Genomic DNA, 14,343 nt, shown 5'->3' with positions numbered 1-14,343 from the left:
CCGACCAGTTTCGGGAATTCCAGGGCTTAGGCTTGTGCAGGAACATGAGGCCTATTTTTAGGAATGTTTATGCGGAAATAGGTCTCCATGTCATAGACTGATTCGTAGATTCGTTGTTTCGTAACTATGAAAAGTTCCCAATATGAGTTTTGGTACGGGCTTTTCTGGGGTTGCAGCCCTGAGATTAATATACAGCCATCGCTAAGCAGAAAAGAGAGAACAGCCAACCAACGGAAGCTTATTTCTTCAAGTAAACCCATTGTCCGTATCGATAAAGTTCTCAAACATGGAATCAGTAAAGCCATTCGGCTCGTACGGCGCAAATTCGGTCGGGATTGCAGGCAACATTGTCCAATCGTTATTGTACGCGCCCGGTCCGGTAGGGTTGGCGTTATCTGCGACCGACTCATCGGACCACGTCCCAGTCGAGAATGTCGGCGATGAGCCGGTGGGCAAGGAAGGACCGACATCCGGGTTGGAATGGGTTTGCAGGACGGTCTGGGTCATCCTGGCGAGCTGGTGGTTGATTTCGTGGTCTTGGCACTCGGCGTGCTGGAAAACGAGGTTTTTCAAATCCCACAGTTCTTCTCGTAGGCAATTCAACTGTGCTATGAGGATGTCTTTCTTTTCGGTTTCGTGGGTGAGCCGACGCTCGATTTGCTTATGTTCCCTCTTCTTTCTTTCGCGGCATTTGTTGGCGGCGACGCGGTTTCGTTCCAGGTGCTTTGCCCGCCGAGGGCTGACGGATTGGGAGGATGAGGCGGATGAGACGGATTTCATGGTTTTGGTCTCCTAGGGAGGTATTGGAGGTGATAAAAGGACTTGAATAAATAGTGAATACTTTTAGAATGTAAATTATAATTGAGGGGTGTAATTTCAAGAATCTACACAATGTAGTAGAAATTCGATGAACACGCCGCAACCTTGGACTCCCAAATATATAAAAGAGCCTGGACCAAAATCAATGACGTACTACACTCTGTATGTTAAGGATCTGGGCAGGATTGAAAATATGAAAGCAAGCTTCTAGACAGCTGTAACCTGGCAGCCGTTTCCGGTTGTGCCTGCCATCCAATAGTCTAGGCCTCAGCCACATGAGGTTGAAATACACTCGGGGTGTTTGGAGAGGACAATGTAGCAGAATACAATGTCTATATTCGAGAATTGAAGACGTAACCTTCATCAGACCCGGCTCCGTACAATCTCCGTCAATGTTTAGAGACTCCTATATCGACGTGAATGTCTTGATGTGGAGAGACCCTCGGAAGTTCTCCCCACCACATCCCACCACATCCCACCCGTTCTATTGGAACGCAACAGGGAAGCTCCTTTCGACCGAGAACTGCCTTGTCAACTATAGAGGTCGACCCTCTAATATCAACCGTTCTTCAACGGTATGCACTCTTAGCTCGGTAGCTCGGCAATACATGCCTTGAGTTGATTTGACACCATAATATACACATTCCTAACACAGGTCAACCAGCGATCTGTTCGTCAATATACCGCCTCATCGTCTCGAACTCTGATTTGCCTGTCTTTAATCTCATTAGCAATCTATAATATTATAGTATAACACCAAAATTTCATACCGAAAGCAAGTATCTTATGTGTTGCTGAAGAAAGGTCAGTCAAGTATTCTCAGATCTGAACCTTGCCATAGAAAACATCCAAAATCAACTTACCAGATCCGATACATTTCGATGGCGTTCGAATTCATCACGTGCATATCTGTGTAGCTCAGTCCGTGTTGACGAAGGTGGCACCTCTGAGCATGTCTGTTAGTGTCATACATGGCTTCTAGAAACTGGAACGGTGGGCACACTTATTAATGCTCGCATGATTTCCCGCCAGAATGACAACACCCGCTGTCTCTGGATAAACTGTATGATTCAATTAGTACATATACTTCAACCCAAGCTTGAGTTACTTACATGGTCTAGACTGATAGAAGGTTTCTTCAGCTTGGAGGGCCGGGTGTGTGAGACCGCCGCGAGGAAACGAAGTGAGGAACGCATTGGGGTAGATCAAACCATGACCTCATTTACAAAAAAAAAAAAACTGCTCCCGTCAAAGCTTTTTCTTTCTGATGATAGAGATGCCAATTATTAGCTTGTTGTAGGGGAAGGGATACAGAAGGCGGCGAGGCAGTGGATATTTCTGCCGCATTGTGTTCACGGTCAGGTGATCACTATATGACGGAAGACTCAATGGCACGACCGCAATCTTTGAAGTATATATGCAGGATATAATATTTGTAAAGCAAGTATTATTGTGTAGAAGAGCAAAATGTTCATATGAATCCATGGTAGATTTTATTCATCTTAAGGCATAATATATAGTTTGCAAATAAATCATTCGTATCCAATTTTTACTCCTGCAGAGGCAGACTCATGCCACCAAAAGTTATAGTCTTGATAGTCATGAACTCATCAATACCATACTTGCTGCCCTCACGGCCGAAGCCACTCTGCTTGACACCACCGAATCTGTAGAAAGGTTAGTATCTGATATAGCAATGTGGGAGATTTTAACTTACGGAGAGGCAACGTCACTAATCAAACCAGTGTTGACACCAACCATGCCAACCTCTAGGGCTTCGGCAACGCGGAAGATGCGGCGAACATTACCACTGAAGAAGTAACCAGCAAGACCGACCTCGGCATGGTTAGCCAGCTCAACAACCTCCTTCTCGGTCTTGAAGGGGAAAAGACCAGCCACGGGGCCGAAAGTCTCCTCGCAAGCGAGAAGCATATCCTTGGTCATGCCGGTCAGAACAGTGGGGTGGTAGAAGTTAGGTCCGAGCGCGGTAGCCCTCTGACCACCAATAACAACCTTGGCGCCTTTGGAAACAGCATCCAGCACATGTTCATGGGCCTTGTTGGCGGCGCGCTCGTGAATGACAGGTCCGTGGGTGATACCGGCATCGAAACCACCACCGAGCTTGAAGTCCTTAACCTTCTCGACAAAGCGCTTGGTAAACTCCTCATAAACACCTTCTTGGATATAGATCCGGTTAGCGCACACGCAGGTCTGACCAGAGCTGCGGAACTTGGAGTTGATGGCGCCGGTCACGGCAGCGTCGAGGTCATCGACGTCGTCGAAAACGATGAATGGCGCATTACCGCCGAGCTCCCAGGAGACCTTCTTAATTGTAGACGCAGCCTGCTTCCCGAGGATGCGGCCAACGTTGGTAGAGCCGGTGAATGACACTTTACGCACCTCGGGGTGGGTGGTAAGGAGCTCACCCACCGCCGGGGTGTTCTTCGAGGAGGTAACAAAGTTGACAACACCCTTGGGGATGCCAGCCCGGTGCGCAAGCTCAGCGATCGCGTTCGCTGTGAAGGGCGTCTCCTGGGGAGACTTGGCCACGACCGTGCAGCCCGCCGCTAGGGCAGGGCCAATCTTCCGGGTAATCATCGCCGCGGGGAAGTTCCATGGCGTAATCAAACCACACACACCAACAGGCTGCTTAACAGTCATGACCCGGTTTCCGGGGATGGAAGCGGGGATTGTGTCGCCGTATGTGCGGGGTGCCTCCTCACTGAACCACTCGAAGAAGCTGGCGGCGTAGTTGACCTCGCCCTTCGCGTCCGCCAGGGGCTTTCCGTTCTCCCATGTAATCAGCTTAGCAAGATCATCCGCATTCGCGACCAACAAATCGTACCAGCGGCGCAGCATGCGCGCGCGCTCGCGGCCTAGCGTTGTGCGGAATTTGGGGAAGGCCTCGGAAGCGGCCTGAATCGCCTTCTCAACATCGGAGGTATCGAGCTCGGGGCAAGTTCCGATCAATTTTCCAGTCGCTGGGTCTGAATAGGACGAAAAGTCAGCGACCACCTTGAACCCGAATATTCAATTTGGTACCTACCGTAGACATCGAAAGTCTTGCCGGACTTCGCATCGACCCACTCGCCATTAATGTACGCCTTCTGAATGAAAAGCGACTGGTCTTTCAACTGTAATCGATCAGTACGAACTATGGAAATCACATTCGACTACAGATCTTACCTGCGGCGCGCCGTGTTTCATGCTGTATAATCTCTGTGCGTGAGCTGTCGGAGGAATTGAAAAAGGATATCTCGGTCGGGGTCTCAATAATTGGCGAGCGACAGGGCGGATGATGCGGTCCATTATAAATCAAGGTGAGGTTGGGCCTTGAAGAGAGAAATCACACGGGAAGATGGAGAAAATTGCGGGGGAGTAGGAGAGTTGGAGATGCCTTTAAAGGGAGCAATTCAGCAATTCAGCAATTCAGCAATTCTAGTGGGGGTTAGCTCAATGGTGATTGCTCTCTGCGTCCGAGAAGCACCGAATATGTGTAATGGTAATGTGCTAAAGAATGCGATTCTGGTAATCTTCGAAGCTCCATAGCTTCAAGCGGAGATCTGCGGAGTTGATGTCATTCTGCACATAACGGCATAGATCAACGGCTGTGATTGTTGTGGTTGTTGTTATTGTTTCTTTTGTTTTGCTTGATGTTCTGTTGCATTTTGTATTGTCTTTTTTCAAGTTCGATTAAGGAAAAATTGAGTAAAATAGAGAAACCTCTTTCTGTAGAGAATGGTTCATTTCATAGATCTGGTAATTTCGGTAATTTGGAAATCGGTATTACAGGACTCGGTGGTATGAGCCAATGAAAATTTGAACTGTGATAAAATACGGGGCTTGTAGCCAATCAAAATAGAAAATGAACCTCCGGCCTTGAGATAGTGTATGTGTAATACCCCGAGCTCATCCACGACTTACCCTCGAAGGGAGAACGGTCATAGTAAGTACATACTATCCTCTAATATAAGTACCCTTCTGAATAAACTTACTGTCAAAGCACTATAGCTCTGATAGGAGCAGTATGGATACCCCAGGATGCCAATAGGTTACGGTCTGGCGAGATCCAAGGACTACTCACTCGCGATATGAAACTATCTGACACACATTTGGCCTCATCTACTATGTATAAGTAGGTAATTGCATGCTAACAGGACTCTACTGATTTTCCTTCCATCTAAGCCAAGCCTTTCGTTTTGGTCTTGGCCGTTTTAGGGAAGCCGTTGGATGTAGCAGATGAGATTCTGACTGTGGTCCCCTAGGCAATAACTTCTATAAGTATCTGAATAGGAAACATGAAACCAACACTCTCGTACCGCCTTGGAAGGAATCATTGGACCTCGCGAGACCAATCGACAATAATGCACCATTTTCCTTCTTCACCCTACCCATCTTTACCATTAACCTTCTTCATTTCACTACTTCATCCTTTTTATCATCATATCCCTTCTTCACCACTTTATCCAGCACCTTTAATGCCATTGGAACAAGCTCCACAATCCTGGTTTGAACCCAAGTTAACCCAAAACAGATCTTTACGTTGCTTGGCTTGAAGGTTAGTGCCTTTGAGAATACATACTACAACACACCTCATCAGATTCTCGGCATCTATTCATTCGCTGGGTATAAGCTAGGGCCTTGGCCCTTTCATCTCTTTTGCCCCATATCCCTCGGAATCGAGCATCATGACTTCAAATCTCCAGCACGCTAACTCTACTCTCCCTGATGAGATTCAGCACATCAGGAGTCCTGCCACTAGGGACGATAGATACGATGATTGTCCGCCCTCGCTTTCAGTGGGTTCAAAGCTCTGTTCCTCGTTCTCTCTTCGGTGTTCTCTCGATCCAAACCCAGAGACCAAGGATCCATTCGGACGTCTTCCATGGTTCGGTCTCGAAGAGCTTCTCCTTCACCTGCCAGACTTACCAACTTTGCATCAATTGTGCCAAGCTTCACCTGCTGTTTCCGACTATCTCAATCACAAAATTGGATTCTTTCCAAAGCTAGTTGAAAGAATCATCGATCAGTGGGACCATGAGCGGGGTCTAAACGAAGATACCCGTGTGTTCTTCCGGACATTGGTCTATCTTTGGTGGAAAGAAGAGTCCGTGGCTTCAGGGATTCCTTCGGATGATAATCCATTACCCGTCAGTTTTCACGATGAATTGGTCTACAGCATTAACATAGCAAGAGAGGGCTTCAGTGAGCCAATCAAGGTCGGCTGCATTCGACTTCCGCACTCAACTCCCCCAAAGATTCTTCATTATCTTCTAAGCCTTACAAGTCGCATTCGCGGGGATGCACACGCCTTCTTCCACGATGCTATGACTCTGTGCTTGTCTGCCGATATACAGAAGTTCGAGAATCGGAAGTCGCCGTGGCCAAAAAACGGGACTCGACCTCCCGGGATTCCGGTTCACATCGGCACCAGGGAGGGAGGGTATCCTCCCACCTGGTTGGAGGAACAGCGACTGATGCAAGCCTTCTTGAAACCATACATCTTCTCAGTACTGCGGCGAATCGTCTGCGAGAAAAGGCTACTAAATACCAATTCTCCTCCCCCAGGTACGAAGTTCCCGCACACGTTGATGTATCTACAGGGGAATTTGTTGATTGATTTCTGGAGGACCTTTGCCTGTTACGGTTGGATGAGAACAGAGCCGATAGAACAGCTAGAGACTGTGCTGTCTTGGATGCACGAAAACAAATCACGCAAGCGAGCAGCAAAGTTTACAATATGTTGCCCGAAATTTACCTCGCTGAGCGACTGCCAACGCTCGCGTGGCTTGGATAATCTCCAACACATCCACCTCCCAGGTTGCTTCTTTGCACAGAATTGCTCAGCGGTGCCTCAGTCCGGTGTCAAAATCGCCGGCTTCCGCGGAGAATTCCAGAGGTTTGGTGTAAGCTTCTGGGATAATGAAAGAATGCTCTGGTTAGGACTTGCCCTTCCACGGATGGACCGCTACTTGGAGCGCAAAGACCTTGCCTTTCGGTGGTCGTCTCTGCTTCTATCAGCGAATCGAGATGCAACCAAAAGTACCGGAAAGACGAATGGCCTCCGATTCCGCAGCAAAACCAAGCCTATCAGTATAGGCAACAAGGTCTCGACTCATGGTACATCTGAAGTATGCAAGACAATTCCTTGATTCAGTCAGTCATTTGGTTATCAAGAGGGAAAAGAAAAGAAGAATTCAAACAAAGGACCGAAGCCATACATGTCTTGGCCGTGAGGTTTAGCTATTGAAAAAAGGAAAGAAAAGCATCGAGTACATTCATTGACGGCACCATAATCAAGACCTTTTCCTTCATTCTGCGTCTTTTATAACAGGACGTAGCATTGTAACTAGCCCTCTCTAGCTCACTAATCAGGAGCTGGAATTGTTTTTCTACACCAGTCCGAAATGCAGAATTCAAAGCGTCTTCATCAAGCCGGCACTAATTTATGGACGCTAATACAGATTGTGCGATTTCGAGCTTGCTAATTAAAATGGAATACCTAATCGAGCACAATGACCGTAGCATCCCGCTCAATCGAACGTTCATTCCCAGGAGCAACATTTATACCATGAGCTTTTTTCAAATGTTGGTTGAGGTTCCATTTTCGCGAAAATCCATTCGTATGTCGATTGCAAGACCTAAAATGACAGACAATATCCAATTTTCGATGAGGGCCCTTTCCAACACCTGGTTTAACCGTCCTTGACCCCTGAGCGATGGCTCGTCTTGTGTTTTCTGCAATAGCCTCTCTAGATTCTGTTGGCTCTTCCGGGGCTGGGGACGAGGAAGGAACAATTGCAGGGGTCATGTGTGACTTCGATCGTCGCTGGCCTGGAATCTTCGCTTTGGCTTTGGGTCCGAGCCCAGGGTCGGTTTTGCGTTTGCGGGTTGGCTGGCCGACTGGCCGAGGAATTGGCTGAACACTTAGTGGCTTCGAGTCACTATCGCTCGCGCTCTCGGTGTAGGCATATTCTTCTCGAGCATCTACCTTTTTTCTTTTTCTTACCCGGCCTTCGGGCATTATTCGGAATTCCATATCTTCACCGAAAAGGTCGGCGCATCGCTTTGACGCACGCATTACCGCGGAGCTTGGGAGGCCAATCATTGATGCCAGTCCCATAACTTCACTCCAGTCTCGCAGTTTGAGTCGGCCATTGATGTGATGACTGCTCTCGTGGCCAGTAGAGAAACCACGAGATTGTGCTCGGGTGTGGGAAACGTTTGGCAGATTTTCATCCTTTGTCTCCGGTCTAGTGGATATATGTGCACTGTTGGAAGGACGTGATATGTTTCGCTTCTGAGACTCCTGTCGAGCACTTCTCCGACCACGTGATCGACTCCTGCTTCTGAGTTTGCGGCTGTGTCGGGTCTGATGGTCTCCGTCCGAATCACTCCATTGCTCTTCACCAGATTCTTCCTCGAACTTGCGACCCTTCATCGCGCAATGGAGCCCGTATAGCAGCCGGTCAACTTGCGATATCACATTGCGGACCAACGGACGTAATTGGCGAATGGCTGTGTCGTCGTCGAGGAGGACTGTCGGTCGGAGGGTTCTTACATCAACACGCGCTTCTTCGTTCTCTTCATTTTTCCCCAATTCATCTTCCATCAGTTCCTTCCCGTCGTTCATTTTATTCCGAGAATTATGTTTAATTTCTTCCGAATCCCATTCTCGGGCTTGGAAGGTCTCCTTGGAGGTCTTCAGTATGAACGCTGTGATGCATTCTTCCAATCCGGCACTAGGTCGGGGATCGGGTTGCATCTGAAAATTATCAGAGGCATCCATTACCCTCTGAATGATCTCGTTGGCACGGGGAACTGTGGCTGCATGAACAGGCCATGCAGCCCATCGTTTGTTCACACGCAATGGCACTTTGTCGACCCCGGGATTCTCCCGGGCAGTGTCCTGCGCTCGCTTGCGAACCACGTGAGCATTGTAAAGATGAGCTGCCAAATCTCTGGTTCGGTTGGTAACAATTGCATTATAGGCTCCGATGTCATCGGCGTTGTAGTTCCTCCACGAAGTGGCGTGCCCGTCAAATAGATTAGGACGCTCAACTCCAGGTGGCAGGTCAAGACCTCGATCAACTACGTAGTAGATTGGGTCAAGTGGAGACTCCTGTGCCCTTTTTGAGTGTATGCGACTTCTGCCACGATTATTTCCCTGGCTTTCGTCATCAGAGTCATTCTGTAACGCCAAGGGCTGCCCTTGCATTATCACGTCAATTTCATTTTCGTTTTGGTCTAGCTCCTCATCCATAAGATCTGCTTCGGAAAAGGGCTCTAGAGGGGCATCTTGTTCGATGGGGCCTCCTCCAAAAAGAGAACTTCTTGGCGGTTCTAGCTGAGAAGAAGGTTGCAAGACATCACTGCTTGGGCCTCCAAATAATGATCGGTGCGGCTGTGCAGATTGTGGTGGAATATTTTCTGGCCAAGTAGACTGGCTCCCATATAAAGATGACATGACGGGAAGAAACTTTGGTCTCTTATGGGCGAAAGGTTCGGATCTGGAGTGCCTAGATGTCACATAGATGCGGATTTTTATTAGACAACATCCGACTAAAGGTCAAAGGAACAACCACTGTCCCAACCCTCTGTAACCGAGACTCTGAATGGTGAATTTTGGGTCTCCTGTCCGACAGTTCGATTGTTCCTGGTTGAAGATGTCAAAAATCGAGTGGATCATCGGCACAGTCACGTGATCGATATATTACAGAATATGTACGCTAGTCCCAAAATAGTAGTGTATGGTTCTAATCTGATTTCTGAGAGTTATCATAATTTAGCGACCGGCCATTTATCCTCGGTCAAGTTCTATAAGTAGATAAGGATGAATTTCTCTGAAGAGGCTGGTGTGCTACCCTGGAACATATGTAGGTAGTAGTGAGCGCGGTTTGCGTCCAAAAAACAACATGTGGTCTGTAACTTAGCCCCTCTACGAACAGATATACGTCCGGGCTGATCTATTTTTCAGCGCCCTCAGGGTTAGGTTCTCGCAAAGGACTAAGTTACACCATTCTCCTGACTTTTATCTATATTTCGTTCAATGGAACGTGGAACAGACAGACGTACAATCATCTTGAAGAGAGTAATGATAAAATTTTCATAGTAATATAGACAGACGGCTCTATTTAATTATCCAAAGCGAATGGAAAGGGACATGATCAATGAGAGAACAAGGCGAAGCCACCCTGCTTTACATTTTCAAGCCGCATTCTAGAACCAATCGTTAGGAAGAAAGAGCGGCATGGAATCCTCCCAAATGGAATTAGTCAAAGCACGCTTATTGGATCCATCGGGATCCATGATCATGATCTGACCGTAGGGCTGGAAAGTCTCCTCATACAAAGCGCACTCATACTGGAATCCATACATGCCGGAGGACCACATAATTTTTCCATCCTGGCGCCAAACAGCGTGGGCATCGTTGGCGCCGCTGGAAGTCAGAATGCGGAAATCAGTACCGTCAGGGCGGATGATGCAGACGTCGTAGTTGGTCGGAGAAACCTTGCGGGTAAACACTATAAATTCACCATCGGGCGAGAAAGAGGGAAGGTTATCCCAGCCGCTGGTAAGCTGGGTAATCTCTCTGGTCTCAATGTCGATCATGCGTAAACCAATCTCTGTTTCGTCGCCGTACTTGGCGGTCTCGGCACCCCACACGCGGTAGACGACCTTCTTGCCATCGTGCGAGAAGCTGGGAAAGCCGGTGTTGAGGTACTTGGTTTGATTGATAAAGAGCTTGCTGGTGGTGAGGACCTCGGTGTGGCTGCCGTTTGCGGTGGAGCGTAAAATCCAGCCTCCTCGCCAATCACGCGCCTCAAACCAGGCACCTACTCCGAAGACAATCCACTCGCCATCTGGAGACCAGCTGGGATTGTAGGCCCCGGCCAGGCCTTCTCCAATTAGAGTAGTGTCGATTAGACTCGTATCATTAGGCTTATATACCAAGGAGGCATGTCTATCCTCTAGATCAAAGGTTGCAATGGAGGAGTTGCCAAGTTGCTTTTCAGTCATAGCCACGCGGTCGTTCGACGATAATTGAGGGAATATATCAGTGAAGCGGTAATCCCATTCGCTATCCCAGCTGTAAAGCTCCTTGAAGAGAGGGCGGATAGACCAAACAGCTTTCTCGTAAACCACATACTTTCCATCAGTAGACCATGAGGGAGAGCGAATAGTGGTGTTGACGTAAGTACCGTTTGTGAGATACAAGCCCTCCTTATCGCCGCCCTTCAGATGGTACCCAATGGTGGAGTTCGTCACGTACTGGGGAAAGGTCTTGATACCAGGACCGCCAACCTCGGTTCGACGGTCAATGCCATTGATCCCAATAGACACAATTGTGGAGTTACCATCTGCCACGAGCTCAGGTCTATGTGCATCCCACGTCCCATTACGAGTCATCTCGTAGAATATGAGGCGCTTGCCATCAGGTGACCATTTGGGAGACCCAAGGCAGTGGGAAGCACGGTGGGCGACAAGGCGCAGATCTGAACCATCGGGGCGAATAATATAAATGCCGAGTTCTTGGGTATGCTCCCAGCCAGCGAGGCCAAGATACGTAGGTTTTCCGTGGCCATCCCATATTGTGTTGCGATCTGAGGAAAATGCAAGCCAATCTCCGTCTGGTGACCAGGCTGGACGAAAGTGCCCGTGCATCATGTCCTCATCTGGTCGGTTAGCCGGGGTATCGGTGATGTTCCACTCGGCACCGGTCTCCAAGTTCTTAACCCAAATATTAGCGTTGTACTTGTTAGCAGTTGAAACATATGCTGCTAATGTTCCATCGGGTGAGATGACAACGCTGTCTTCCGCTGCTGGGGATTTCACAATCGGCTGTAGATCGGAGCCATCTGGGTGCACTCTCCAGATATCGGAGTTTCCATCACCGTCACGCTCACTAGTGAAGCTAATCCATTCACCGTCGGGAGAAAACTCAGCGTGATATTCATAACCGGGATCTTTCAACAGAGGACGCTCGTTGGTTCCGTCCGCGTTGGCGATGTATAATTCTGAGGTACCGGGGGCAATGCGGTTCATCAACAGCAGACCTTTTTTCCCAGCTGTTGCGGAAGGGAGAGGAGACGCAACACCTGTGGTTGGCTTGCTTCGAATGGCATCGCGAGGCAAGTGAGCATGAAGGTTAGCACTGTTGTCAACCTCGGTACCCGCATCTCGGGCATAAGGGCAATTAGCTAACACAGGGGCGATTGCGAGGCCCACGACAGTAATAATGCTCAAACGCATTTCGAACGGGACAATTTTAGAAATACAATGGTCTCAGGGGAGGATGGTTTTTCCAGGGCTCTTCCAATGTTACTCGAAATCAAAAGTTGTCCCTGTACTAATATGGAATGCGGGGATGAACCTTGGAAGGTGCGACCTACATATAGGTGGCTGTATATATAATTTATTAGCCATAGGTTTGAGGGTGTTTACCTGAACGTTATATGGAATTGTTTACCTGCAAATAATCCATTCATCGTGGGTATTTTGATAGAATCCTTCGGGTTAATGGCACCCGTCAGCAGGACAACAACTTATTACCTTACAATTATTGGTTTAGTGCCTGTATATTCAACGAATACTCAACATCCTTGCCTTGCTTCATGATAGTTTGACCGTCAGAAGAGCGTCTGGAATAGGGCCTGGAACAAGGGTAGACTCTGCATACTTCCTAGAGTAACCCTAACCACGCCATTTGCCATGCCAGGGGCGTCGAATCCATGGAATAATAATTAAAAGAGGCAGAATGATATTTCAAACTTGCCACTTGCAGCTACATATGTATTATATGGTTGCATTCTATGCTCAACGTGAAGAAATATTGGACCTCGGCGTGAACTGGTAAACACTTCGCCGAGATACTGGCCTGGGACAGAGGTCTGTATGAGAGGAGGCCTCAGCTTAAAAAATCGGATCGAGATATACTACTACAGGAAATGAGCACCTCGACAGGAAGAATTCAGATTGCTTTAGTCGGCATTCCTGGACAGTGCTTTTCTAGGTTCGGCAACCTAGAATTTGTAACAGCATCAGATTCTCAGTTTGCCACATAGATTACAGAGCGACAATGGATTACATTCGAAGTATTATTGATAACGACTGGTGAGATGAAATATCGATGGAACCGTGAGACATGACCAACCGGAGTCAGCGAAGTGCCAATATCAGCCCAGCCCAGCCTGTTTCGCATGTAGTACAGCGAAAGGATATTGGTTGCTCTTTAGTTTCCAAAAATCGGTAATTCTGTAGCCACAATATATATATTCACACAAAATAGACCGACCTATGTTGTCCACTACATTTGGAAAGTAGGCGTCACGGAAGGTTTCACAGATTGCTCAGCACTAAAAGCTCACATTGAACACGAGAGCCAGCGCCAGGTGCTGGCGGGCTGAGGTTGCGGCTGAGCTCTCCGGCACTTTCCCAGGCCTGACTGCTGTTGTTACCAACATAAATCCATGAAGGTCATCGAAGAGGGTTTTAAAGATCGTGACACGGCGAGCACTAGCATCGGATTTGTCTTTTTTTCTACCAGTAATTGATTCTTGCAAAAACCACGAGTTTCGGACATCAAATCCTCAGATCTCCACGGATGGTAACTTCGAAATCTTAGCAGGAGGTAACCTTGGAACCTGTCGGGTATAAATGTGGGGTTGTAGATCGTGGTCGTTTAGACTCGGAGATAGGGCTGATGCGGACTTCGGAAATTTAATTCGACATTTCTGCTGGTTGGACATGGTGAATTATTTCTCATCCGATATGATAGTTACAAAGAGAAAAAGAAATCTAAGCGGAAAAGCACAGGTTCGGTCTATTTCATGCACCAACGGAATCAACGACTTGGACATTCTCACTCTGATTCCACAAGAATTCTCGAATCAATTCTCGAATCCTGATCGAATGTCACCATGAACGTCTTCCACCTTGCTTGTCCGACTTCTGTTTTCTCCTGACCGATGACGGAGCTCAAAAACCCGCCATGTGTAACAACGGCAATGTCAGGTCTTTTGCTGTCCTTCAGTTCTTTAAATTTCTGCTCCAATCGACGCTGAATTCGTGCTCCGCGCAGACTCAAGCTCTCCGGATCACTGGCATAAAGCCCCTCCTTTGCTGGGAATGTGGGATCTAAATCCAAGATTTCCCATGGGAGATCGTAAAACTCCGAACGTAAAATCGCGATATCTGAGCCAGTGTCACATGGCCGAGCGGAGTGTGCTTGCACATCTGGCTCTAACAAAAGGGTTGCTCCATTTTGAACTCCTGCCCCGGAGCCTTGGGCGTAAAACTTCTCATCGATGGTTTGTTGGAAGCCCAGACGTGCTGTTTGAAGAGTGCGTCGGAGCGGAGATGTCATTACTAGGCCAACACTCTCCTTGAACGGAAAGTCTTCGCAGAGTTTCAGGCATTGTGCGATCCCCTTTTCTGTCAATGGAGGATCGAGAATGGTTGTGTCGTGGCCGGGGTTGTGTATCCCCTCTGCGTGCCGAACGAGATGTAACCGGAAAGACATTT

The 14,343-nt window shown here is 48.0% G+C and overlaps 7 protein-coding genes across 7 annotated transcripts; 1 reads left to right on the top strand and 6 right to left on the bottom strand.

Annotated features, from left to right (window-relative positions):
* Positions 1 to 246: 246 nt before the first annotated feature.
* LCP9604111_6347 (bZIP transcription factor) lies at positions 247 to 780 on the bottom strand (the record flags this gene model as incomplete). Its single annotated transcript, XM_039074258.1, has 1 exon — positions 247 to 780. The coding sequence occupies one exon, from the start codon at positions 778 to 780 to the stop codon at positions 247 to 249; it is 534 nt and encodes a 177-aa protein (XP_038927873.1).
* Positions 781 to 1,475: 695 nt separating this feature from the next.
* On the bottom strand, positions 1,476 to 2,015 carry LCP9604111_6346 (LYR motif-containing protein 2; the record flags this gene model as incomplete). Its single annotated transcript, XM_039074257.1, has 5 exons — positions 1,476 to 1,535; positions 1,590 to 1,613; positions 1,683 to 1,765; positions 1,823 to 1,880; positions 1,932 to 2,015. 5 exons carry the CDS (start codon positions 2,013 to 2,015, stop codon positions 1,476 to 1,478), a joined length of 309 nt encoding a protein of 102 aa, XP_038927872.1.
* Positions 2,016 to 2,368: 353 nt separating this feature from the next.
* Positions 2,369 to 4,026, bottom strand: LCP9604111_6345 (NAD-dependent succinate-semialdehyde dehydrogenase; the record flags this gene model as incomplete). The annotated part of the gene is made up of 4 exons (XM_039074256.1): positions 2,369 to 2,486; positions 2,537 to 3,806; positions 3,866 to 3,953; positions 4,006 to 4,026. The coding sequence occupies 4 exons, from the start codon at positions 4,024 to 4,026 to the stop codon at positions 2,369 to 2,371; spliced, it is 1,497 nt and encodes a 498-aa protein (XP_038927871.1).
* Positions 4,027 to 5,507: 1,481 nt separating this feature from the next.
* On the top strand, positions 5,508 to 6,474 carry LCP9604111_6344 (uncharacterized protein; the record flags this gene model as incomplete). The annotated part of the gene is made up of 2 exons (XM_039074255.1): positions 5,508 to 6,387; positions 6,449 to 6,474. The coding sequence occupies 2 exons, from the start codon at positions 5,508 to 5,510 to the stop codon at positions 6,472 to 6,474; spliced, it is 906 nt and encodes a 301-aa protein (XP_038927870.1).
* Positions 6,475 to 7,321: 847 nt separating this feature from the next.
* Positions 7,322 to 9,286, bottom strand: LCP9604111_6343 (uncharacterized protein; the record flags this gene model as incomplete). Its single annotated transcript, XM_039074254.1, has 1 exon — positions 7,322 to 9,286. One exon carries the CDS (start codon positions 9,284 to 9,286, stop codon positions 7,322 to 7,324), a length of 1,965 nt encoding a protein of 654 aa, XP_038927869.1.
* Positions 9,287 to 10,038: 752 nt separating this feature from the next.
* Positions 10,039 to 12,072, bottom strand: LCP9604111_6342 (TolB family protein; the record flags this gene model as incomplete). The annotated part of the gene is made up of 1 exon (XM_039074253.1): positions 10,039 to 12,072. The coding sequence occupies one exon, from the start codon at positions 12,070 to 12,072 to the stop codon at positions 10,039 to 10,041; it is 2,034 nt and encodes a 677-aa protein (XP_038927868.1).
* Positions 12,073 to 13,681: 1,609 nt separating this feature from the next.
* LCP9604111_6341 (histidine phosphatase family protein) lies at positions 13,682 to 14,341 on the bottom strand (the record flags this gene model as incomplete). The annotated part of the gene is made up of 1 exon (XM_039074252.1): positions 13,682 to 14,341. The coding sequence occupies one exon, from the start codon at positions 14,339 to 14,341 to the stop codon at positions 13,682 to 13,684; it is 660 nt and encodes a 219-aa protein (XP_038927867.1).
* Positions 14,342 to 14,343: the final 2 nt, after the last annotated feature.

This window comes from Penicillium roqueforti, assembly GCF_015533775.1.
Source record: "Penicillium roqueforti strain LCP96 04111 chromosome Unknown scaffold_16, whole genome shotgun sequence".
Lineage (NCBI taxonomy): Eukaryota > Fungi > Ascomycota > Eurotiomycetes > Eurotiales > Aspergillaceae > Penicillium > Penicillium roqueforti.
This window is presented reverse-complemented; position numbering and strand designations above follow the sequence as displayed.